Source organism: Homalodisca vitripennis, chromosome 4 (assembly GCF_021130785.1).
Source record: "Homalodisca vitripennis isolate AUS2020 chromosome 4, UT_GWSS_2.1, whole genome shotgun sequence".
Lineage (NCBI taxonomy): Eukaryota > Metazoa > Arthropoda > Insecta > Hemiptera > Cicadellidae > Homalodisca > Homalodisca vitripennis.
Genome location: NC_060210.1, coordinates 204,434,988 through 204,461,522, shown reverse-complemented (window position 1 = coordinate 204,461,522; position 26,535 = coordinate 204,434,988). Strand labels below are relative to the sequence as shown.

Here is a 26,535-nt window from a genome sequence, read left to right as displayed (position 1 = left end):
TGCCACAATCACCCCACCACCACTGGTTTTCTGGCTCGATAGAGAGGTCCTATCACATCTATACACCCTGTAATTGAAGAAACCAAGTTCAACATTACTTATATCCCCTGTAAGGTTGGTCTCCACCAATACAATCACATCATATACGGAATGGCTAAGAGATTGGCGCAGGGTTACAAGTTTAGATCTCAGTCCATTGACGTTTTGAAAAAACACACTGATTTTCTTTTGACCGTTGGAGTCTAAGCGTTTTTTGATTTCAACTTGGAAATAGAGGGAACTCCATTAATGTACCTTATAGTCAGGTCATTCTCGCCAGCATTCCTCCTCGCTTCAAGGTCTGCTCTGAGTTTCTGAAGATGATTTCGCTCTTTAACTGTGCGATCTCTAGACATGCTGATTCCACCATCACCATTTGCATATTTGTCCAAGAAACGTTTGGCGAAAATTCGAGCTTGGTCAGCATCAGGGAAAATGACTTTTATCGGCCTGGAATTATTTTTCTTATATACTCCAATTCTAAAGAATTTAATAGATTCAAGGTTAGCTTCCTGGTAAACTTCAGACAAAAGCTGTTTAATTTGCTGTTTGTCGTGTTTTCTTTTAGATTCAGTGTTTGATTGGGAGCTTTCAGCAATACCGTAAAGAATTACATTACACAGACGTTTATTACGATCATTGATCTCCATCAGGGTTTCCTCAAAACCACCACCGCCAGCCTGTCTTGCATCGACTCTACTCTCAATATCTGAGACTCTGTGTTCAAGACGCTCAATACGAGGCTCAAGTTGTTCAAATTTGTCATGGATAGCCTTGACATCATCCTGGATAATTTTAACATTTTCCGGTAAATCGTTGAGGCGGTCAACTTTGGCTGAAAGGTCGTCGATCTTTTGAGCAAGTACTGAAAGAATTGTATTCAAACTAGACACAGACGGAGCGGTAACACAATCCACGCGTGTACAAAACCATTTAACTGAATTATCGCTTGCAATTTTCAGATACTCAGTCTTAGAAATCCCAACGCAAGTACGATGAAACCACCGATCACAGGGGCCATCACATTGGAGTCCTTCATCGGTATTTATAACTTTTCTACAACAAGGAACGCATGTTGACTTCGATTCCGAATCCATATTTGTAGATATTGTTTAAATCAGGGCTACTCAGTTCACCCCGAGTAAACAGTCAACTCGAACCGACAGCCAGATGAATTGATCGGAGTAGAAGGGTTTCTTATAGTACAGCTTGTAGAAACAGAGTGGATGGTAGATGATCCAGAAGGCTCAAAATCTTAATCTTCAACAGATGGTATGGTAATAATCTGTAGATAAAGTAGTTATTATATATAACCAAAGAAATTACAGGAAATATATATTTTTTTGTGAAAACTATCTATTTACCAAAACTAAATAGTTACTCAGAGCTAAAAGAGTGCTATAAATAACGATTAGTTAGTGAAAACAATAACAAACTATGTGAAATGAATTTTAGCCAAGTCATTTTGCCATAGCCTACACAGAGCCGCTAATTTCTCAAACATATTTCAGTAAATAGAAATTGATTTATTCTAAAATATATATGTTTACACTACTACGACATCAAACAACACACTACATATTAAATACGACACTAAAACACGCGTAAAAACTATTAAAACTTACAAATATCCACAGCTCGGCACGAAAGTGATACAGAACGGCAGCGGCAATATGGCGGTCACAACAAACGGCGTCGCGTTTTCTTTTACGTTCAAAATAACAAGCTTGCTTCGTCATAACCATAATACAAAAAGGAATAAAACTCATCTGTTCCCTAGCATTTTTCTTCCCGAATCCAATGGTGCATAAATTATTTCGATACGTTACCGGAGTATATTGTAAAAAGTAATTATATGAGGGAATGTGTGACCGACAAAATTTTGACGGTTAACATTACAGAAGCGGCATTGACCGACAAAATTATGTCGATTAACAGTTCTAGGGTTAAAGGTAACATTGATTGCACTACAAAAAACATAATTTATCAACTAACCTGTAAATTCTGTCCCAAAGACTATATTGGAAAAACCATCACTTCATTAAGAGTGAGAATGACCAATCATCGATTTGATGTTGTTCATCAAAATTACGAGAGACCATTATCTGCTCATGCGATTCAACACAATCAAAATAAATTAGAAAATTGCTTCAGCCTAAAAGGAATTTTACCATTTAGAGCCAAACCCCAATCAAAATACCAATCTGATAAATTTAAGAAATGTTGAAATCGCACATCAATTAATTTTAAAATCAAGGCAACCAGATGGGTTGAACTTAAGATGATTCTCTTTTCCTTTTTATTACAAAAAAATGTTTAGTTCTATGTAAACATTTACAAATATTCTTCACACAGCTGATTGGAATCTTGTTGTTTATGGTATTTATTTGTTAAAATTTTATTTTGGTTATGTCTTTTGTTTTTGGTTTGAGTTCTGTTTATATGTTTTAATTCAGTGTGTTCTGATGAAGGATTCTGTGAACTCGAAAATTAAACATGAGCACTGAATTTTTGTTTCTGTTTTTGTGTACACTTTAAAGTACTTAGAAGATTATATATATCCATCCCTTATAGTTGGCAATGACCTCATAACACAAGAAAATTGTACAAAATTTATACACACACACACACATTCATGTACATATAATATACATAAGATACACTATTCCTAGGTACTTGACTACATCGGAATGTTTTATTCTATTACCTTCCAGAACAGGTTGTGCAAGCTGGAATTTCCTTTTTCTGGTAAAGATTTATTATACTTGTTTTTGATGGATTAATTCTTAGACCTTCTCCACGACACCAGTTGGTTATAAAGTTTAGAGCATCTTGGGCAAGCTAACTGCTGTCTCTTTGGTTTCACCCTTTAAAATTTGTTTTGATTAAATTCAAATGCTGTTCATATAACTCTCCATCTACTGCATATTTATTATATTGTACATGTAGCATAAAGATATTTCCACATGTTGTAGTGTATTATAATGTAATTTCCATGTGTTGCAATGCATTAAACACTCATGATACCTTTAACGTTTTCTAATATGCTGTCCTTGAAATTCCTTGGTTTTAGACTCTGGAACAGATGATGAACTCAGAAGTTATTCAGAAAGTATACAAGAAATACAAGGACAATTTTTCAAGTTCAAAACGAACCAAACAATGTCATGAAATTTGGAAAGGTTGTGTGTCTCTTTTGGATAAATATATGTGTGGAAACACTGCTACTCGAATCCAAACCAGGGAAAAAGCTGTTCAAGTAAGTTCAATATTATAATAAGATACTTTATTTACATATATTTTAGGGACAGTGGAAGTCTACTCTCTGTACACAAGTATCCTACGTGAGTGTGCATTACATTCAATTCAATTTAAGTAACAAGGCATACTCTTGAACATAATCAATTTAAAACTAAACATAGTTAATATGAACCAGTAACTCTTAGAGAAATGTGTAACGTTATTTACAATAATAAAGTTTTGCATGTAGGTGCAGTAATTGTTATGCTCATAAATCTAAATATAAAAGTTTATTATTTCAAACATCTTTCCACTCTATGTCTTATAGTCAGCCAGTCACCTGTATATAATATTTTCAATATTACATGTTATCAATAGTTTGTATTTGATTAAACTGGCCAGGAAAATCCGTTGTGACCATAAATTCATATGATTCTTTTGCTCGCTTCTCATTGGTCCTACAAACTGACGTAATTCTCATAGCATGCTCATATAACGGCTCCATTATATGCTGATGATATTACTCTATTACTATTATTATTATTACTGATATTATTAGTTTATAATATTTTTTCAATCGCAATTAAGATATGATGTAACTTAATGGGGAAACGGTGCTAGTGCACAAAGAGCATTCATATGGTAAAAAAGCGGTTAGATCAATAAAAAATGTATCAGATAGAGAAACTTGTGTTGCTCTATTTAGAGAGTATAAAATTATGACACTGTTAAATCTTTATATTTACTGTTTTTTAGTAAGTGTAAAATAAGTCCTCCGCAGCTTTACAATTAGGAAACAAGTACATGGTTATGATACGAGGAGGAAGTATTTTTTAGATCTTCCTCAAGTAAGATTAGAAAAAACTAGAGGTAGCCATATTTTTATCAAATCAATCAAATCAAAATCATTTATTTTTTATTGACATTAACATGTATAGAGAATTGTCAATATGTTTAAAATAACTAAATACTAAAAATATTCTTATTAAAGTTATTGCTATATCTGGTAAAACTACAAATTAAAAATATATTGAAAAACAGTACTAATGATATTTTTACTTGTAAGGTTGGGTGGGGCACAAAAATTCAGAGAGTGAGTAAAAACAGTTTTTTACAAGAAAGTCTTTTAGTTTGTTTTTGAAAGATGCAAGTGAAGTGCTGGCTTTTAAATAATCTGGCAATCTATTATAAATTGTAGGTCCTAAATTTCTATTGATTTGCGGAACATATTATTACTATGGTGGGGTACTGTTTCAAACTATTGTTATTTCTGGTGGGATATATATGATTGTTGGTAGGAAAATCGGTAATGTGTTTAAAAGTGTAAATTGAAACGGAATAAATAAAAATGGAGGGGAGGGTTAGTATACGTTCTTGGTGAAACACTTGCCTACAGCTCTCCAGGTCCCTCAACCCAAACACTAAACGAATAGCCCTCTTATTTGAATACTCTTTGTAACAGAGAAGATGAAGCAGTTCCCCATGACATTATGCCATATGACATCACAGTAACCATCATATACAATTTTCAGTGCACTACTTTCAGAAAATTTGAAAGACATCTTAAGGAAAACAATACAGAGTTGAGCTTAGAGCAAAGGGCCTCTACATGCTGACGCCAAGAAAAACCAGCATCCAGATGAACGCCCAAGAAACTTTATGAAAATTAAACTGTTTAACAAATTACCACAAAATGCATGGATTGTACCTTTAAGCAATTTTAAGAGAGTATTAGAGAACTGGTTCAAGAACAATGTTTATTACTCAGTCTCAGATTTCTTAAGTAGTGATATTACATATTTATGCCAATTACCAATGGCGCTGTGTAGCGGGTACAACAGTTATTGCAAGATAACCGGATCAAGCAAAGTCGAGCGTGGCTACTGCTAGGATGGGTGACCGCTGAGTGATCCTGTCCTTGCAAGCAGCCTGCCTGCCGTTGGTCCCTAGGTTAAGTGTTAGAGATGACTTCTTAGTCCTAACTTCACCTGGTAAAATAAGACATCTTTACTTTACTTTTTTTATGCTTTTAAAATTAAAATTAAAATTGTGTGTGTCCCATTGACTTTACCATAAATGAATAAGCTGACTTTGTCTATCGCTGTACTTAAGCTTAATGACAATAAATATTTCTGAATTCTGATGAACTCACGCCACAGCCCGTAACTCGAGGGGTACCATAGACTAGCGATAGACAAGTACACCTAGCATGAGACATACTAATTGGACAATGGATCATCAACCTGCAGGTCACGCCACAGCCCATAACTCGAGGGGTACCATAGACTAGCGATAGACAAGTACACCTAGCATGAGACATACTAATTGGACAATGGATCATCAACCTGCAGGTCACGCCACAGCCCGTAACTCGAGGGGTACCATAGACTAGCGATAGACAAGTACACCTAGCATGAGACATACTAATTGGACAATGGATCATCAACCTGCAGGTCACGCCACAGCCCATAACTCGAGGGGTACCATAGACTAGCGATAGACAAGTACACCTAGCATGAGACATACTAATTGGACAATGGATCATCAACCTGCAGGTCACGCCACAGCCCGTAACTCGAGGGGTACCATAGACTAGCGATAGACAAGTACACCTAGCATGAGACATACTAGTTGGACAATGGATCATCAACCTGCAGGTCACGCCACAGCCCATAACTCGAGGGGTACCATAGACTAGCGATAGACAAGTACACCTAGCATGAGACATACTAATTGGACAATGGATCATCAACCTGCAGGTCACGCCACAGCCCATAACTCGAGGGGTACCATAGACTAGCGATAGACAAGTACACCTAGCATGAGACATACTAATTGGACAATGGATCATCAACCTGCAGGTCACGCCACAGCCCATAACTCGAGGGGTACCATAGACTAGCGATAGACAAGTACACCTAGCATGAGACATACTAATTGGACAATGGATCATCAACCTGCAGGTCACGCCACAGCCCATAACTCGAGGGGTACATACTACGAGACGTGTACCATAGACTAGCGATAGACTACATTGGACAATGGATCATCAACCTGCAGGTCACGCCACAGCCCATAACTCGAGGGGTACCATAGACTAGCGATAGACAAGTACACCTAGCATGAGACATACTTATTGTACAATGGATCATCAACCTGCAGGTCACGCCACAGCCCATAACTCGAGGGGTACCATAGACTAGCGATAGACAAGTACACCTAGCATGAGACATACTTATTGTACAATGGGTCATCCTGCAGGTCCTGCAATGGATCAACCTGCAGGTCACGCCACAGCCCATAACTCGAGGGGTACCATAGACTAGCGATAGACAAGTACACCTAGCATGAGACATACTTATTGTACAATGGATCATCAACCTGCAGGTCACGCCACAGCCCATAACTCGAGGGGTACCATAGACTAGCGATATACAAGTACACCTAGCATGAGACATACTTAATTGGACAATGGATCATCAACCTGCAGGTCACGCCACAGCCCATAACTCGAGGGGTACCATAGACTAGCGATAGACAAGTACACCTAGCATGAGACATACTAATTGGACAATGGATCATCAACCTGCAGGTCACGCCACAGCCCATAACTCGAGGGGTACCATAGACTAGCGATAGACAAGTACACCTAGCATGAGACATACTAATTGGACAATGGATCATCAACCTGCAGGTCACGCCACAGCCCATAACTCGAGGGGTACCATAGACTAGCGATAGACAAGTACACCTAGCATGAGACATACTTATTGTACAATGGATCATCAACCTGCAGGTCACGCCACAGCCCATAACTCGAGGGGTACCATAGACTAGCGATAGACAAGTACACCTAGCATGAGACATACTTATTGTACAATGGATCATCAACCTGCAGGTCACGCCACAGCCCATAACTCGAGGGGTACCATAGACTAGCGATATACAAGTACACCTAGCATGAGACATACTTATTGTACAATGGATCATCAACCTGCAGGTCACGCCACAGCCCATAACTCGAGGGGTACCATAGACTAGCGATATACAAGTACACCTAGCATGAGACATACTTATTGGACAATGGATCATCAACCTGCAGGTCACGCCACAGCCCATAACTCGAGGGGTACCATAGACTAGCGATAGACAAGTACACCTAGCATGAGACATACTTATTGTACAATGGATCATCAACCTGCAGGTCACGCCACAGCCCATAACTCGAGGGGTACCATAGACTAGCGATAGACAAGTACACCTAGCATGAGACATACTTATTGGACAAGTGATCATCAACTGATCCTATTGACCATGAAATGGTTAGAGGAACCATCACTCAGTGTTACAATAGTTCCTTAAAACATTTTCATAACCATCACATAGATCATTCTGGATTTCAAAGTACCAAAATATCTCATTAGATTATTTTAGATATGTAGTAAATGGACTTAACTCATGGTCAAAGAATTGACTAATAGATCATAATAAGGGTGATAAATGGTCAACAGTTGAATTGTTTTCTACAAGTTATGGTTGATAATGTGAAGTTATTGAAAAACAATATATTTGCTCTGTAGATCTGTTTCATTGTCACAATGAGACATCGGTTTGACAATTGATATGTTTTGTAAAAGTTCTGGTTGATTATGTGAAGTTACTGACAAACAATATATTTGCTCTGTAGATCTGTTTCATTGTCACAATGAGACATCGGTTTGACAATTGATATGTTTTGTAAAAGTTCTGGTTGATGATGTGAAGGTACTGACAAACAATATATTTGCTCTGTAGATCTGTTTCATTGTCACAATGAGACATCGGTTTGACAATTGATATGTTTGACACAAGTTGTGGTTGATTATGTGAAGTTACTAACAAACAATATATTTACTCTGCAACTCTCATTCATAGTCACAATGAGACATTGTTTTAACAATTGATATGTTTTGTAAAAGTTCTGGTTGATTATGTGAAGTTATTGAAAAACAATATATTTGCTCTTCAGATCTGTTTCATTGGCAAAATGAGACATCGGTTTGGCAATTGATGTGTTTGTACAAGTTGTGGTTGATGTGTAGGTACTGACAAACAATATATTTACTCTGCAACTCTCATTCATAGTCACAATGAGACATTGTTTTAACAATTGATATGTTTTGTAAAAGTTCTGGTTGATTATGTGAAGTTATTGAAAAAATAATATATTTGCTCTTCAGCTCTAATTCATTGTCACAATGAGACATTGTTTTAACAATTGATATGTTTGACACAAGTTGTGGTTGATGTGAAGGTACTGACAAACAATATATTTGCTCTGCAACTCTCATTCATAGTCACAATGAGACATTGTTTTAACAATTGATATGTTTGACACAAGTTGTGGTTGATGTGAAGGTACTGAACAAACAATATATTTGCTCTGCAGATCTCATTTCATAGTCACAATGAAACATCGGTTTGACAATTGATATGTTTGACACAAGTTGTGGTTGATGTGAAGGTACTGACAAACAATATATTTGCTCTGCAGATCTGTTTCATTCTCACAATGAAACATCGGTTTGACAATTGATATGTTTGACACAAGTTGTGGTTGATGTGAAGGTACTGACAAACAATATATTTGCTCTGCAGATCTGTTTCATTGTCACAATGAGACATCGGTTTGACAATTGATGTGCAAAACATAAGTTATAGTTGATGTGAAGTTACTAACAATATATTTGCTCTGCAGCTCTGGTTCATTGTTACAATGAGACGTTGGTTTGACAATTGATGTGCAAAACATAAGTTATAGTTGATGTGAAGTTACTAACAATATATTTGCTCTGCAGCTCTGGTTCATTGTTACAATGAGACGTTGGTTTGACAATTGATGTGCAAAACATAAGTTATAGTTGATGTGAAGTTACTAACAATATATTTGCTCTGCAGCTCTGGTTCATTGTTACAATGAGACGTTGGTTTGACAATTGATGTGCAAAACATAAGTTATAGTTGATGTGAAGTTACTAACAATATATTTGCTCTGCAGCTCTGGTTCATTGTTACAATGAGACGTTGGTTTGACAATTGATGTGCAAAACATAAGTTATAGTTGATGTGAAGTTACTAACAATATATTTGCTCTGCAGCTCTGGTTCATTGTTACAATGAGACGTTGGTTTGACAATTGATGTGCAAAACATAAGTTATAGTTGATGTCAATTATTTATATACTTTCTATGTTGCAGAAAATGTCAGATGTATATTATAGACAACTTTATGAAGAAGTGTATAATGATTTTAAGGACAGCATAAAAGATTTGAAGGAACTGGAAGAGTTGACTGGTTTGGATGATAAAACTGTAAAAGAAAGATTCCTGAAATTGGACGACTTTACGGATATAGTAGATACTAATGTCATCCATCCGATATGGCTGAAATACCATCAAAATTTGAAATGTTGTGTAACTGAACACTTTTTAAAGGTAAGTTGTCAAATTACTCATATATAAACTTCCCGGTCAAGTACTAGTGCCAAAAAGTAAACGATTGGATACATACTATTAAACACTCTACTGAAATTGCTAGTAATAATAATGTATAAAACTTTCCAGCCGTAGTAACCAATTACAATTATTTAATGTTTCATTAGCCAGTTAAATTAGTTAACTTAAATATTTATTTAATATTCACCTGTCTTGATCAAGTGTACTTTGTATGATTTACGTTATGTGCTAAACAATTAAAAGAATATAATTCATGATTCAAAATATACCAAAGATTACGCAGTTTTCTTTAAGAAGAGCTAATAAATGCTTTTTGTTTTAACACAACTGCAAATTTAAATAGAAGGCATGTTTGTAAGTTCTATTTTGATATGTTGCAGAAAGTATATTTTACATTATTATATTCTACACTTTTCTTATTTATCTAGGTCTGTACAGATGCTACCAAACACTGTTGCATTTTTTATTTGTTTATTTGCAGCTTTAAATTTTCAGAGAATAGACCACGCATCCATATGGGGATTGTGTTTTTAACTTTCCAGAGAATAGGCCACCCATCTATATGGGGATTGTGTTTTTAACTTTCCAGAGAATAGACCACCCATCCATATGGGGATTGTGTTTTTAACTTTCCAGAGAATAGACCACCCATCCATATGGGGATTGTGTTTTTAACTTTCCAGAGAATAGACCACGCATCCGTATGGGGATTGTGTTTTTAACTTTCCAGAGAATAGACCATGCATCCATATGGGGATTGTTTTTAACTTTCTAGAATAGAATAGAATATTCTTTATTGCACATATTCTTGGAGAACAGGGCAAAAGTCATGTTTATGTTACAATTGGTGTATGAGTTAGTGTTTGTCAAAAATTGTGTGTTCTACATTGAACAAATTCTTGGATTGTGTAAATTGGTCGCTCCAGTAGCCAGTTTCTCAAGGAGGCTTTGAAGTTCTTTTCTGGCAGTCTTCTTAGGAATTCAGGTAGAATGTTGAAGAACATTGCTCCTCGATAAGAAGGTTTCCTCTCAAATAAGCTGAGATGATGTTGATTTAGGAGAAAGTTGCTCCTGTGTCTGGTGTTATAGGAGTGTCCGTCTCCAGTCCTTGCTTGTCCTGATTTGATTGTATAGAGGATTGTCTCTTGGATGTAGAGTCCTACTACAGTCAGAATTCTCAGTTCTTTGAAGGCTGTTCGGCATGTGTCAAGTGGTCCTAGTCCTTTTAGAGCTCTAATTGTCCTTTTTTGTAGAACCAGTACCCTTTGGAGATTTGAGATTGTCGTGCCTCCCCAGGCTATCAGGCCGTATCTCAAGTGAGATTCAAACAACGAGTAGTATGCTGTCATAGCTACATCAGTGTTGCTGATTTGTGCAATTCTCCTTATTGCGTAAAGACTGCTATTTAGTTTTTGACAGAGCTGGTTGATGTGTGGTTCCCAAGATAAATTTCGGTCCAAGGTGAGTCCTAAATATTTTCCGAATTCTATTGTAGTTACTTCTGGGAGACCATGATAGTTATTTTGAGTAGCTGTAAAAATTAGTTGTTGGGTTTTTGATTCATTTAAAACCAAATCATTTAGGTTGCAATATTGTTTAGCCATATTAAAAGCTACAAAGGAGTCAATGTCTAGTTGATCTTTGTTTTTGTTTGCTACAATAAGGGCTGTATCATCGGCGTACATTACCATTTCACAATGGTTTTGAAGGTATTCTGGAAAGTCGCTAGTCAGAAGGATATACAAGACGGGTCCAAGAACAGAGCCTTGCGGCACTCCTCTGCTTACTGGTAGTGGTTCAGATTTTACTTTTTTGACCGTGTTGTGTGTAGTGTAAGTAATTTCCACAATCTGTGTCCTATTGCTGAGGTAGCTCTTGAACCAGTCTATTTCTTTGTCAATGATTCCCAGAGTTTGCAGTTTTTTTGTAATGAGCTTGTGGTCTAGACAATCGAAGGCCTTGGTAAAGTCCAAAAGTATACTTGTGGCTATATATCCTGCTTCCAATTTATCAATGATGGTTTCAATTAGTTGGACCAGTGCTGTTGCTGTAGATCTGTCTTTTACAAAACCATGTTGTCTCGGAGTAAGAAGGTGGTGCTGTTTGAGATGGTCCAGTAGTCTAGTTAGCACTACTCGCTCCAGGATTTTGGAAAAAGTGGAGATAAGTGAGATTGGCCGATAACTGGTGGCTTCGTCAGTTGCTCCAGTCTTATATTTTGGATAAATTTTTGCGAGTTTCAACCCGCTGGGAAAAGTCCCTTGTAAAAGTGATTTGTTTATAATAGTTGTTAGTGGAGTGATAATTTCATGTTTGCATTGTTTGACCAATTTAGAAGATATTTCATCGTCTCCTGTTGATGTTTTTGATTTTAAGGTGTCTATGATGTTTCCGACTTCTATTTCATTTGTCTCCTGGAAAATTAGTCTTGGTATTTGGGGTATGTAATTTGGTTCTATTGTGTGTGTTGTTCGTTGTTCATTTCCTTTGGTATCAAGTGTTCTGTCAGCAATTGTAGCAAAGAAGCTATTTAAGTAATTGGCAATGTTTATTGGAGAGTCTGATGCGTAGTCCTGTATGTTTAAGCGTTCAAGTTGAGTTTTTTCTAATCTCTCTTTTCTTTCATTATTAATCACTTTCCACATGGCTTTTGATTTGTTGTCAGATCTTTCAATGTAGGAGGAGTTAAGCTGTTTTCTTAGGGTTTTTAGTTTTAAGTCGTAGGATTTTTTCCTTTGGGCTGTTTCTTTTTTGTCGTCAGGATGGCCCGTAATGTGTTCTCGATTTAGTGCCTCTAAGTATGCGTTTTTTAGCGCCTGGCTTTCATCATCCCATATATTCTTGGTGGGATTTCTTTTATGTTTTACTATTTTGAGAGGGCAGGCTATGTTCATTGCAGATTGGAGGATCCCATGAAACGCTTTATAAGCAGCATCCACATTGTCTGTGAGCATAACTTGTGACCAGTCCTGTGTTTGTAGATTATACCTCAGTTCTTCTACGGTTCTTGTGTTAAATTGTCTTCTGTATGATTGTGTCTGCGTGGGGCTTGTCATGTTTGTAGAGATAAAGCATAACTGGGCAGTGTGATCTGAGAGGCCTGTTTTTAGCACTCTGGTTGATATTTCAGTTTCGTTAATGTTGGTGCATATGAAATCTATAGAAGTCTTGCTGTGACTGGTTATTCTTGTAGGGGGTAGGTGAAGTCTGCTCAGTCCATAGCCGTGAATCATATCGTCCAAGTTTCTTCTGTCATTGCTTGCCACCAGGTTGTCTACATTGACATCCCCTATTACGAGTACCGGGTTTTTAAAAGATGTTATTTTGTCCAATTCAGATGATAAAATATCTAATGCTTCTTCCAAGTTGCTACTAGGTGGCCTGTATAAACCTAAAAGGTGCAAGAATCCTTGTTTCATCTCAATTTTTAGAAGGATGGTTTCACATATAAGTTCTGATGTGGTTCCTGATAAGGATATTACTGTAATTTTATTTTTAAGGTTTAAGTTTGCAAAGACAGCCACTCCACCTTTTCTGTGTTGTTGTCTATTAAAGCTGCCTATAAGTCTGTAGCCAAGGATTCTAGTGCTCTCCAGCTTTTCGTTGTTTAAGCCATGCTCAGTAAGTATTAGTAAGTCTGGTTTGTTGTTGTGGAGAAAATGAGCAAGTCTGTCGGTTTTGTTCTGAAGGCCGTCAATATTTTGGTGTGCAATCATAAGTTTCTGGTGCTTATTTCTAGGTTTGGAAGAATTTATATTTTGGGGATTTTGATTTATTTTTGGTTCTTGTGCTGTTGCTAATTTCGGCTCAGCTATGTCCTTGTGGACTTGATTTTGGTTTTGTCTAAAAAAGTGTCAAGTTGGTGGGTCGCATCCTGTGAAGAGGTTTGAGTCTGAGGTCCTGGTTGTGTAGGAGACTGGTTAGGCATATATGAGGTGGCAGTTTCACATAATGCAGAGGGTTTGCCGTATTTTTTTACCTTGTCTTTATAAATGTTAATATTGTCCTTGTACTCATCAATGTGACGGTTGAAGAACTCCTCGATACTTTCTCCTTCTTTTCTGATTTTTGCTAAAGCTGGTGGTGATCTTGAGATCTTATGGGAAGATGTGGAAGCTGAAGTTATTTTAAGGCCAGGCATTGCTGATGTTGGTGTCGTCAGAGGACTCGTTTCAGAGGCTTGTCGCCCTGGTTGTTTTCTTGAGTCCTGTCCTTGGGGTGTTGCAGCCTCCTTGCATTTGGCAACTTGCAATGCTACACTGAACTGAGTCTTCTTTTTGTTTTTGGAGATTTTTTTTGATACATTAAATTTAGAGCAGTTATTTTTCTGACTTAGATGTGATGTCATTTTGTGGAGATTTGGGGTTTGAGAGCAAGTTTTCCCAACTTGTTCTTTTAATTTTTGTATTTCACACTCAGTTTCATATTGCCTTCTTTTAAGGGCAGTCAATTCGGTAATTGTTATCAATGGCAAGAGAGTCTCTCCTGTATGTGAGCATGTTTGAATACCAACGTCCCGATTGGTAGCTTGAGGGATTACTGATTTTATTGACTCCGATTTGGAAGTGAGTTCTTTTATAGTTTTTTCTAAGTTAAAAATTGTTTTCTCTAGATTGTCAATAAGTTTGCGTTGGTTGTTGTCTTGTTCTTCAAAAAATTCTTGGAGCTTTGTTTGGTTATTTCTCTCCTTGTCTAGCTGGCTCTGTAACTTTGCCAGTTCTTGGTGTAAATTCTCGACTATGCTTCTATATTTTTCTTCAGTTAGCTCCATTTTCTCTGTCTTTTCTGAAGTATCTGCCAGCTCCGCCTCGAGTCTCATGCATTTTTCAAGCAGCTTATTGTTTTCTGCTTTTAGCTTTGTATTCTCCTGTAGAAGGACACTACCTGCCTCAGCTGCAAGAGATAAAGACAAATTGAGATTGGCTTCCTCAGGATTTATTAGATTTTGTATTTTCTCCACGATAGTATGAGTGTCATTTGCAAACGATTTGTTTTCAGTGAGACTGTGCTCCAATTCTTCTTTTAATGAGTTGTTTGCTAGGCCGGTACTGCTCACAGTTAACCCTTGTGTTTTGGGGGTGGAGCAGCAGAGCTTTTCTTTTATGTTAGGTTGGAAATGTTCTTCACCGGTGCCTTGGAAAACTTCCTCTGCTCCTGATAGTGGTGCACGGTCTATGTGAAGTATAGTGGTTAATTCGGGGTTGTCTAGTATTGGGAGATTATTCATAACTTGGTTAGAGTCAAGGAGGGTTTTGGTTGGGGATGGAGGAGAGATGTTGCAGTTTCTGCATTTCCAGTTTGATATCTCTTTCTTTGTGAGTTCTATTCTAGAGAATAGACCACGCATCCATATGGGGATTGTGTTTTTAACTTTCTAGAGAATAGACCATGCATCCATATGGGGATTGTGTTCTTAACTTTCTAGAGAATAGACCATGCATCCATATGGGGATTGTGTTTTTAACTTTCCAGAGAATAGACCATGCATCCATATGGGGATTGTGTTTTTAACTTTCCAGAGAATAGGCCACCCATCTATATGGGGATTGTGTTTTTAACTTTCTAGAGAATAGACCACCCATCCATATGGGGATTGTGTTTTTAACTTTCCAGAGAATAGACCAACCATGCTTATGTTGTAAAACTGCCAGTGTCCATTTTACATTACGTAATTCGTAGTTTTTTTGGGTTCACTGTGTTCCGAATGAAGCACACTATATGTACAACCTCCGATCTCACGCCATGACAGTTCCACATTATGGGCAGTAGTAGATCATGCATATTCCTCTCTACAACTTTGTCACTACCGAGTTTAAGTCGCTAGTTTGCACTGTGTTGCAGTCGCATAAACATGGTCACCTCTGTTGTTTCTCCCGCCAAATGTGGACTGAGGAGTTTTATTAGTTTCCTGCAAGCAGAAGAGACTAGTGCAGCAGAAATCCATTACAGAATGTGCCATGTGTATGCAGAAAACATGTTGAGTGATGATGTTGGGCGTGAATGGTGTAGAAAGCCAGATATGTTGACTGACACCCACAAAAAATCGCCAAATGGCTGCAGCTCTCACATTTCTTGAATTGATCATTGAATTTGACATTCAGCCATCTTTAAACTGTTGATGGGATTAACATTTAACACCATCTCTTGTAATATTTTCTTCGTAAATACGGCATATCTCAATAAATTTCTACTGCACTAGTCCCTTCTGCTTGGAGGAAACAAATAACACTCCTCAATTTACACTTGGTGGGAGAACCAATAAAGACAGCCATGTTTATGTGACTGCTGCAGCTCAGCGCAAACTGATAGTGAGAAATGTTACAGCGGCGAAAATGCGTGATCGATTACTGCGCACACCACGGACCTGCAATGTGTCTGACGTATATCAGCTGGTATATTTGGCGTTGTAGGGCTGAGCAGGAGCATTTGCACCTGAGGTTCATGAGTGTAATGTGAACATTTATTGAAAATGAAGAGGTCTCAATCACCCTGAAAAGTTATTGAAGGATTGTTTGTGAGTGTTAGTTTCGTAAGTAAATTGTTCAACTTAGTTCTTTCTTCTGAAAGTGGAAGCTTTATTCTTCTAATTTTATATTTTATTTTTATTATAATTTTATTTATGATTATCTTTCAGAAAATTGAAGAACTAACTGGTGCAGAGAATTTGGAAAATGTAAGAGCGGAGCAATATAAGTTCTATGAAGCATGTACCTTATTGAAAAAGAATGGTGATATTTGGGATAGTATACCAGGAGACAAAACATTGCTATTTAAAAAAGTTGGTTATGCCCTATTTGGCCCTCCCAAACAAGTTATTCATACTGAAATACGTCCTACACAAACTGATACAAATAAAAAACTGTACAGTTGCAACAGGATATTATAGTGATCAAGACAAAAAAATTATATCAATTGTTAATGCCATTCTTAGTTGCACAGATAAAGAAATCAAATTTTCCTATGTGTATGTGACGTATCAAGAAGATTCTATAGACACTAGTATTCCTGAAGAAGAAAAGAATCAAAACGTTTTCCAGTATTCCTGAAGAAGAGAATAAAAAAATTTCCAGTATTCCTGAAGAAGAAGAGAATAAAAAACATTTCCAGTATTCCTGAAGAAGAAGAGAATAAAAAAATTTCCAGTATTCCTGAAGAAGAAGAGAATCAAAAAGTTTCTAGTATTCCTGAAGAAGAAGAGAATCAAAAAGTTTCTAGTATTCCTGCAAAGAAAAAAAATCAAAAATATTCCTGTGTTTAAAACTCAGAGTGGTGGATCCAATATTGTGTACATAGATACAAATTGTCGTGTATATGAAAGCTGGGCTGACTTCTTAACGACAAATACCCTACCTGATATTGTCATTTGTTATCCTTTACATGGAAGTTATGACATAAAAAACCGGTTTCAGTGTCGGTTTTTTCAAGACACCTGCTTCTAGTGCTAAATCCAAAGCACTAGAAGCCGCAGATAAAGTAGAGAAGGTAATTTCTGTTGGCGCTGGAGTTGCTGGGGTTGCCGCTTTGGTAGTTGCTGCTCCCGTACTCGCTCCCTGTGCAGTCGTAGGCGGTGCAGCTGCAGGCATCTATGGCTTTGGCCGTTGTGTTGTCAAAATACTAGACAAGAAGAAGCATAATGAGCCTTATGCTAAAGAGGTAGTGAAAGGTGCATTTAATGTTATTGCTGTAGCTGTAGCTGCAGCTGGAGCTTTGAGAGTTGCAGAAGGGGCTGTTGTGGTGAGCACTAAAATTGCTCAGGGAATATGTGGTCTTAATGGCTTTTGTAGGTTTGCTTTATTCGGATAATACGACTAAATTAATTGAATTATTGGACGAACTTTGTGATCAATCTTCAATGATATCTTTCTACTTTAATGCTGCATCAACTTCAGAAGCGATAGAAAACATTAGAAAAGCTCTTAAAATAAATGAAGATAGTGATGATGTTGAAGTTTTGTTGGCTCTTGTAAATGTCAACAGCATTCAGTACAGTGTTGATAAGGGAGACGTTATTAATATAGAAAAATATGTTTCTGAAAACGTAACAGAACTGGTATTTAAACTGTTAAATACTATCAGTACTGCTGAGAAAGATATACTCATTCTTCTTGCAGAAATAAACCAGTATGCACAGTTTCTGACTGAAGAAACATCCGAAGATGTGTACAATAAAATTGATAGTAACATGTCGAAACTCTATGGAAACTTACAGAAAGAAAATGAGAAATACAGTTCTGCATATAATCAATTAATAAGTAATGGAAACGAAGAAGACAAGCATCATATATTATTAATATTGCGTTATTTGATGTGTTCCGTGTGTGTCAAGCAGAGTTAGAGAAGTGAATCAGTACTGTAACAACATCGAGCACCGACCTGTCTGTCTAATGAGTTTACAATGTCAGGTGCCATCCTCTTGAAGAGGTTAACCGTAAGATCAAAGATAAAATAGAGCAAAATAAATCATTTACTGACAGTTCCTCAGAACTAGATGATTTCTTACCACAGATACTAGATTTTCTTCCGAGAAATGCTACACTTAACTGGAATTTAACTCAGTATGCACAGTGTCTATTATCAATTACTGATGGAATGATGAAAATGTTTGACGAAATGAAAAACAACTTAAAACTAAAGTACCAAAAAAAAAATCCAACTTGCAATGACTTAAATGATATTTTTGAAGAGATCGGTATAAAAGGAAATTATGGGAAGGAATTGTTTGAAAGAGTGCTACAAGAGTACCAAGTTGATCAGCTGCAGCAAGTAGACTCAGACCCCAAGGGGTTGACATGTGTGCAGGCATGGTATGGCATGGCTGATAACCTGAATTGCTACTACTCAAGTTGCTGTGACGATCCCGAGGAATTGTTTGACAAGTTATTTCCTAAGAAATATAATAGAGATAACTTTGAAGAGAGAGAAAAGTAACTGAAAACCTAACTTATTGGGAACCTTGTGTGTCTAATTTACCAGGGTATTTTGTCTATTCATTATCAGATAAAAAACAGGGTTTAACGTATTTGATTCCGAGTGAGACTGATTGCAAAGTTTCAGTGAAAGAACCTCGACAGAATGGCAGAATGGGAGAACTATGCGCTTCACCTAATTAAAAGGTTAGTTCTCTTCTTCTAAAAATAAACTTTGAATATTAAAAAAAATCTTGGGTGTTATTTGTTTATATATCTTTGTTTGAAGTTTGTTTTTGACAATGGAAGAATTGTGAAAGAAACAGGATTTTTCCGGACATTTTCCATCGTTCAGTGACACACAAAAATCAGTAAAACTTTCAGGATCTGTAATCTGATCTCTTCTTCAGGTAAATAACTAACCTAACACATAATTACAAACTAGGTTAAAATAAACAAATCATACCAGAGCGTTGTGACACCTAAGTCAGGAATCACAACCACCATGTTGTGTGTCAACTTCACTAACTCTAAAACATCCATAAAACATGGATACTTAATAAAAAACTATACACAACACCAATCATTAAAACTGAACTACAGAATACAGGTTACAATATGTCTGCATTCATCTACCAACCATCTACGACTGACCAGAGGCAATAGCAAATGTCAATTGTAACGGCAGAAACAAGATGGTGGCAAAAAAAGGAGAGAACAGGAGTGGGCCTTTTTTATTATTGGTTTATACTAGATGAACTTCTTAAAACCATACTGTGACACAGCATTGGTTTGTTGTAAACATTTAATCTGTTTGATACTTTTGATTTTCTTTTTAGTTCATTTTTTACAATTGGAAAGCAAAGTGGCCTAATCTCGACTGATGGTTGACTGATTGGTTGGTCTGCCAATTTAATGTTGCTTCAATTAATTTCCTTTTAAAGAAATGAGGTACACAATGTATTATGTTGGCTTCATCCCAATTCATATGATGGTCTTCCGACCAACAATGGTGTAAAGCTGTCCCAGGGAAAGCGGCAGAGATTATTTCCGAAGGCAAAAAATCCTAACAGCAATCTGCTTATACATTACAGAAGCAATCATGCATGTTGACAAGGAACTTCTGCGATGAGGACAAGATATCGATCACTATAACATCCGTCACACTTCAAACTTCCACCTGCCTCTACACCACACCATGCAATTTGAAATGAAACCGTCTTACATGGGCAGAAAATTATTCAACCTTCTACCAGACTACATGAAGACACTTCAAGGAAAGAAGCTGAAGACATCCCTGACCATATGGCTCATCGACAGACCATACTACTCCCCTAGAAGAGTCCTGAACTGGAGAAAAGAAACCAACACAACTTGACTCACTAGACAATTTTTAATAAACCGAAACCTGTATTTTACTGACGCATGTACATTTCTCCATGAAATTGTAAATAAAGACTATTGACTATCGACAAAAACGCAAATTTATCGCTATTCTGCTTTTCTTACTCAGGAGTGATTCTTTTGGTTCGTTTGCACTTATTTATTACTAACTGAGGCTATCCATTGCTTCTAAGATCTGAACTCTCTTAAATTCCTCTTTTAATCCATCTTTATCTGAGCATAAGCTCTTTGCTGTATCTAATAATGAGTAGGCCGTTCCTTTAACAGATTTTTGATGGTTTGATGGATAATTGAACTATTTTCCTTAATGACATTCCTATCTCTTAATATAAAAGCATCCAAAAAAGGAAGTTTGTTTTGTTGGACTTCCACTGTCATTGTGAGGCAGATGGAAGGAGAAATACTATTAATGTAATTCAAAAACTCATTCAATTTAGTGTCTCCATGATGAAAAAATATAACAAAGGTATCATCCACATACCTCCAACAAATCTTCGGTTTGAACTAAGCTGAAGCCGAGGCTTTTTTCTCAAATTCCTCCATAAAGATATTGGCAAAAATAGGAGACAGTGGAGAACCCATTTCATTACCATCCCCCTCTTGACGGTAAATTTTACCCTCTAACTCAAAATAATTTGAATTGAGTGCATAGTTTTAACAGTTCCATAATTACTGGCACGGGAAGTTTAGTTTTTACCTTTAATGTTTGGTCTTCGCTGAGACGTGATTCAATGATTTTGAGAGTCTTTTGAACTGGTAAATTTGTGAATAGACTTTCAACGTCAAAACTTACTAGTTTGTCAGTTTCAGTCAACTTTAGGGATTTTGACTTCTCTACAAAATTCCTTGAATTTTTTATTAAAGATTCAGTTTTTTCCTATCAATGGCGTTAAAATGTCCAAAAGGACTTTTAGGCCATTGAAAATGTGAGTTAATTTTTCCAAAATGCTTAAAATGTTACGGAAAAAATATCAATTTTTTTTGTATTTTGAAATTTCAAATATTTCTGGAAGAATGATATCTAGAATTTGAAGTTTTCAAATTATAAACGTATTCATACGGAATCTGTGTTTATTCTTGACACAGCACACCTATAGATTTTGTCTGCTTCCTGCCGCACTGCTTGTGAAGCACACTCTTCCTTCGCTCTGCACTTGATGTCTCCGTTCTCAGCTCTATCGCAACCAAACAAATAGTTTTACAAGGCTAATAATCTCAGTCAGCTGAGCACTCCTATTTAATTATATTCAGAATGAAAATGTACGTATGTTTATAGTGCTTTACTAATAAATTAAAAATAACTAAACCATTCAAAACATGTAAAAATTACAGTGGATTGAATGAACTTCAGCTCTTGACAACAGGAGCGCTTTACACAAGCTAGGCTACATACTTTAAAATAACTAAACCATTCAAAACATGTAAAAATTACAGTGGATTGAATGAACTTCAGCTCTTGACAACAGGAGCGCTTTACACAAGCTAGGCTACATACTTTAAAATAACTAAACCATTCAAAACACGTAAAAATTACAGTGGATTGAATGAACTTCAACTCTTGACAACAGGAGCGCTTTACACAAGCTAGACTGCATACTTTAAAATAACTAAACCATTCAAAACATGTAAAAATTACAGTGGATTGAATGAACTTCAGCTCTTGACAATAGGAGCGCTTTACACAAGCTAGGCTGCATACTTTAAAATAACTAAACCATTCAAAACATGTAAAAATTACAGTGGATTGAATGAACTTCAACTCTTGACAACAGGAGCGCTTTACACAAGCTAGGCTGCATACTTTAAAATAACTAAACCATTCAAAACATGTAAAAATTACAGTGGATTGAATGAACTTCAACTCTTGACAATAGGAGCGCTTTACACAAGCTAGGCTGCATACTTTAAAATAACTAAACCATTCAAAACATGTAAAAATTACAGTGGATTGAATGAACTTCAACTCTTGACAACAGGAGCGCTTTACACAAGCTAGGCTGCATACTTTAAAATAACTAAACCATTCAAAACATGTAAAAATTACAGTGGATTGAATGAACTTCAGCTCTTACAACAGGAGCGCCTTACACAAGCTAGGCTACATACTTTAAAATAACTAAACCATTCAAAACATGTAAAAATTACAGTGGATTGAATGAACTTCAGCTCTTACAACAGGAGCGCCTTACACAAGCTAGGCTACATACTTTAAAATAACTAAACCATTCAAAACATGTAAAAATTACAGTGGATTGAATGAACTTCAGCTCTTACAACAGGAGCGCCTTACACAAGCTAGGCTACATACTTTAAAATAACTAAACCATTCAAAACATGTAAAAATTACAGTGGATTGAATGAACTTCAGCTCTTGACAACAGGAGCGCCTTTACACAAGCTAGGCTACATACTTTAAAATAACTAAACCATTCAAAACATGTAAAAATTACAGTGGATTGAATGAACTTCAGCTCTTGACAACAGGAGCGCCTTACACAAGCTAGGCTGCATACTTTAAAATAACTAAACCATTCAAAACATGTAAAAATTACAGTGGATTGAATGAACTTCAGCTCTTGACAACAGGAGCGCCTTACACAAGCTAGGCTACATACTTTAAAATAACTAAACCATTCAAAACATGTAAAAATTACAGTGGATTGAATGAACTTCAGCTCTTGACAACAGGAGCGCCTTACACAAGCTAGGCTGCATACTTTAAAATAACTAAACCATTCAAAACATGTAAAAATTACAGTGGATTGAATGAACTTCAGCTCTTGACAACAGGAGCGCCTTACACAAGCTAGGCTACATACTTTAAAATAACTAAACCATTCAAAACATGTAAAAATTTCAGTGGATTGAATGAACTTCAGCTCTGGACAACAGGAGCGCTTTACACAAGCTAGGCTATATACTTTAAAATAACTAAACCATTCAAAACATGTAAAAATTACAGTGGATTGAATGAACTTCAGCTCTTGACAACAGGAGCGCTTTACACAAGCTAGGCTATATACTTTAAAATGTTTGATTCTTTGTTTGATAACGTAAAACAATAATAACAATATTATTGTTTTCTATGATAACATAATAGAATAAAACACTACCCTAATTGAAACTAATCTGTTTAGAATAAACAGTCTAACCGTCTAATTAATAAACTGTCTATAAATGTAAAGGCTGGAAAATTGTAAATTGATCTGATTATAATCAGTAAAAAAATGTATAAAATAATGCTTCCAAAAACAAGAAATATAAAAATAAAAAACCCAATCTGCATCCTTAATAAAGGAGACAAAACAATAAGCGATAAAAGAATATTAATTTCCCACAACATGGCAATAACGGTCTTTTACTTTGAGGTTATGAAAACGTTCGCAGAAGGACCGTGGTAGGTTGGATCATTATTATAACAGTTTTTGTATAATAGTGATGGCAGAGATTACAGTGACTGAAGACATCATTAACCAACACAAGAACATGTTTGAATCCGACCTATGGTCAATCCACACAAGCACCAAAGACAAGAATCCAGTTTCCAGAAATGCTCTGTCCAAACTTGATATTCTGTTCATCTGTTGACAATTTACTCGTTATCGTTTTTCAATTTTTCCAAATCCTGTATGCCGGTTATTTTTACTGCGTTTGACTCTTTGTCCTTTCTCATGAATATTGTTGAGTTTAATATCCATAGGTACTTAGAGTTTATTTTAGCTTTTCCCAATCTTGAATCATAGAATAGTTTTTTGAAGTATAGTGTTAGATGTTCATTAACATACACCACAGTTTGTGGTGCATCCCTCACAAACACTGTACTCTGTAATTTGCACCGTTTTGCATTTTTTAGAACATTGTCCCGTCTCTGCTAGTTACTAAATCGAATGACATGAGAACGAGGCTTTTGTGTTTTTTTTTTGGATGGCTGTGTGCGGCCTGGATGTCCTGATTTAAGACTATAGTTTCATCAATAGCAATTGCCATACTATTTACCAGACTCAAAACCTCTTCCCCTGGCAACTGAGACACACCATCCATCTGGATCTTGATATTCCACCCACACTGCTGTAACTCATTTCATTTCAAAAAGATTTTATTTTACAGTATTTATAAACTTAGATTTATACAAAATAAAAACGTAAAACAATATAAAACCATCGATCTTGAAATATTTACAAACTTAAAAATAATTAAATAATAATATAATGTTCAAACATACTAAAAGTAAAGTTAACAATCAAAAAGAACTTACAAAAAAACGAAACGATAATTGTGAAATAAAATAGAACATCCAATTGGCAAAAACTCGGAACGATGCACATCAGATTAAACTAACATAATAAAACTAAACTCAAAGAAGGAATGAAACCACTACATAAATAATATATTAATAAGAAATCGATACAAAATCTATAAAACAAGTCATAGACGTAAAAATAAAAAAAGATTGATTGAAATTATAAAAGGTGATAAAAACGAACTAAAATATACACATTATTCATGATTTCATTCAACAATTTTCAGAAAGCACTCGCAATTATCCAACAAAAATAAAACATTTTTAAACATTTAAAAAAAAGATTTAATAGTGCTAAATGATCTAATTTAACAGAAATAAGATTAAACAATTTCTTATCTAATTTAATCGTAAAAAAATATTTGAAAACAGTTAAGATTAGGCTTTGGAACCGGAACAAGCAAACTTCTGAAATTATATCTATTATTACGTGTGAGGACCGGGTTTGAGCTTCTTATGAAAAATAGTTTTAATACCTTATATATGTAAAGATTTTGTAAAGGGAGTATTTTTAAATTTAAAAATAGTGGCCAGGAATGATTGGTCTTATTTGATTTAGTAATAATGTGGATAAAGGATTTGTGAAATGTAATGAGAGGATAAAGCGTGGATATATACGTACCTCCCCAGCATACAAGCCCATGACTTAGTCTGGAGTGTATTAAAGCGTGGTAAACATTCAATAGCAAGCTTGGAGACATCATACAACATATAAAAGCTTCTCAAACTTTTTTCAGTGAGTTTACATGACCTTTCCAAGATAAATTTGAGTCAATGGTCAGCCCAAGGGATTTGTATCTGTCCACTTTTTCAATCTTTTTACAGTTACAAACGTTACGTTACTTGCAGAGCACATAAAATAATTATAGTGTACATCATATTCAAAGTTTGCTTGTACCTCGTACGTTAAATATCATGAATTTTGTTTTGTCACTTAGGAGCATTGCATTTTTATTAAACCAAACATTTAAAACTTTTAAATCATCATTCATTTTTCTACAAATAGCTTCCAAATTGTAATCAGAATACGTCGGTGCTGTATCATCTGCTAAAGCTGTCGATTTACCATTTAAACCTCCATTACATAGGTCGTTTATGTACACAAGGAAAAGAATTGGACCCAGAACCGATATTTTAAGGCAAGATGGAAATTCACCTTCTAACATGCTTCAATTGAATAAATCTGTCAGAACTGGAACTATATGTTTATGAAATCTTTTTAAAATGCAACCGCTAATGTTATCGTTTCCAGACGAGTTATTGTTTTTTAAAGATTTTGTGGTTTTTAAAACTTCAAATTCAGTTGTTGCAGTAAGAAATAAAGAATTTGGTACAATTTTCCTGGGAAATAGTTGATTAAAACATAACTTGATTTTGATTATTAACAATCCTTCGGTGCATTTATGAAAAAGAGTTCAATTCTGATGCAATCTCCTTTTCATCAGTAATTATGTGTGAGTTATCCTTTTCTATTTTATTAATTTAATTTTTATCTTGATTTTCTCCAATTAAATCATTAATTATTCTCCATTGTTCCCAGCACAATCCTCAAATTTCTTCAAATAATAATTTTCTTTAGCATTTCTCATATTAACTTTCAGCTTATTTTAAAATGATCTGTAGTACAGGATTTATAAGGACCTGTATTCCTTCAATTTATAATAATAAGATCTAGAAATCATTAGCCCATAAATCCTTTTCCTTCTATCAACTCCTCTACATAAATAATCAGTTATCTAAGGTGTTTGTATACATAAGCTCTTTTTAATTGGGTTTTCTCTTTGCATTTATTTACATAATTTTGCAAAATATTAATAAACAAATCAAATGCATCTGAGACTGAATTACAGACATGGGCCCATTGTATACTGTCCAATTCCAATTTACTATGATAGATCTTTAAAACAATTGTATCATCGTACATTTTAATTTAATTTAACAACCATTGAATGATCTGTAATGCCAAGATGTAATATTAAAGCATCGTATTTAACTTTATGATTAATTTTATTAAATCTAACAAAACAGTAATCAATGCAGGTTTTACTTTCACCTACTATTCTTGTCGGTTCGTATATAAGGGAACTTTGCCCATAGCTGGCCATTAAGCCTAGATACACGTCAGCTGTGACATCATCCGCCAATATATTAC

General features: G+C 35.7%; 2 protein-coding genes across 2 annotated transcripts in view; one reads left to right on the top strand and one right to left on the bottom strand.

Moving 5' to 3' along the window:
- LOC124361384 overlaps positions 1-20,057 on the top strand; it is a 50,823-nt gene extending 30,766 nt beyond the window's left edge. The window contains exons 5-10 of the mRNA XM_046815431.1: positions 3,113-3,298; positions 9,516-9,752; positions 16,408-16,634; positions 17,183-17,507; positions 18,459-18,697; positions 19,913-20,057. Of these exons, the coding sequence (XP_046671387.1) occupies positions 3,113-3,298; positions 9,516-9,752; positions 16,408-16,634; positions 17,183-17,507; positions 18,459-18,697; positions 19,913-20,057 (1,359 nt within the window). The remainder of the gene's footprint in view (positions 1-3,112; positions 3,299-9,515; positions 9,753-16,407; positions 16,635-17,182; positions 17,508-18,458; positions 18,698-19,912) is intronic.
- Positions 20,058-21,136: 1,079 nt separating this feature from the next.
- LOC124360932 (acetyl-CoA acetyltransferase, mitochondrial) overlaps positions 21,137-26,535 on the bottom strand; it is a 71,671-nt gene continuing 66,272 nt past the window's right edge. The window contains exon 8 of the mRNA XM_046814936.1: positions 21,137-21,258. Within this exon, the coding sequence (XP_046670892.1) occupies positions 21,138-21,258 (121 nt within the window). The 3' untranslated portion in view covers position 21,137. The remainder of the gene's footprint in view (positions 21,259-26,535) is intronic.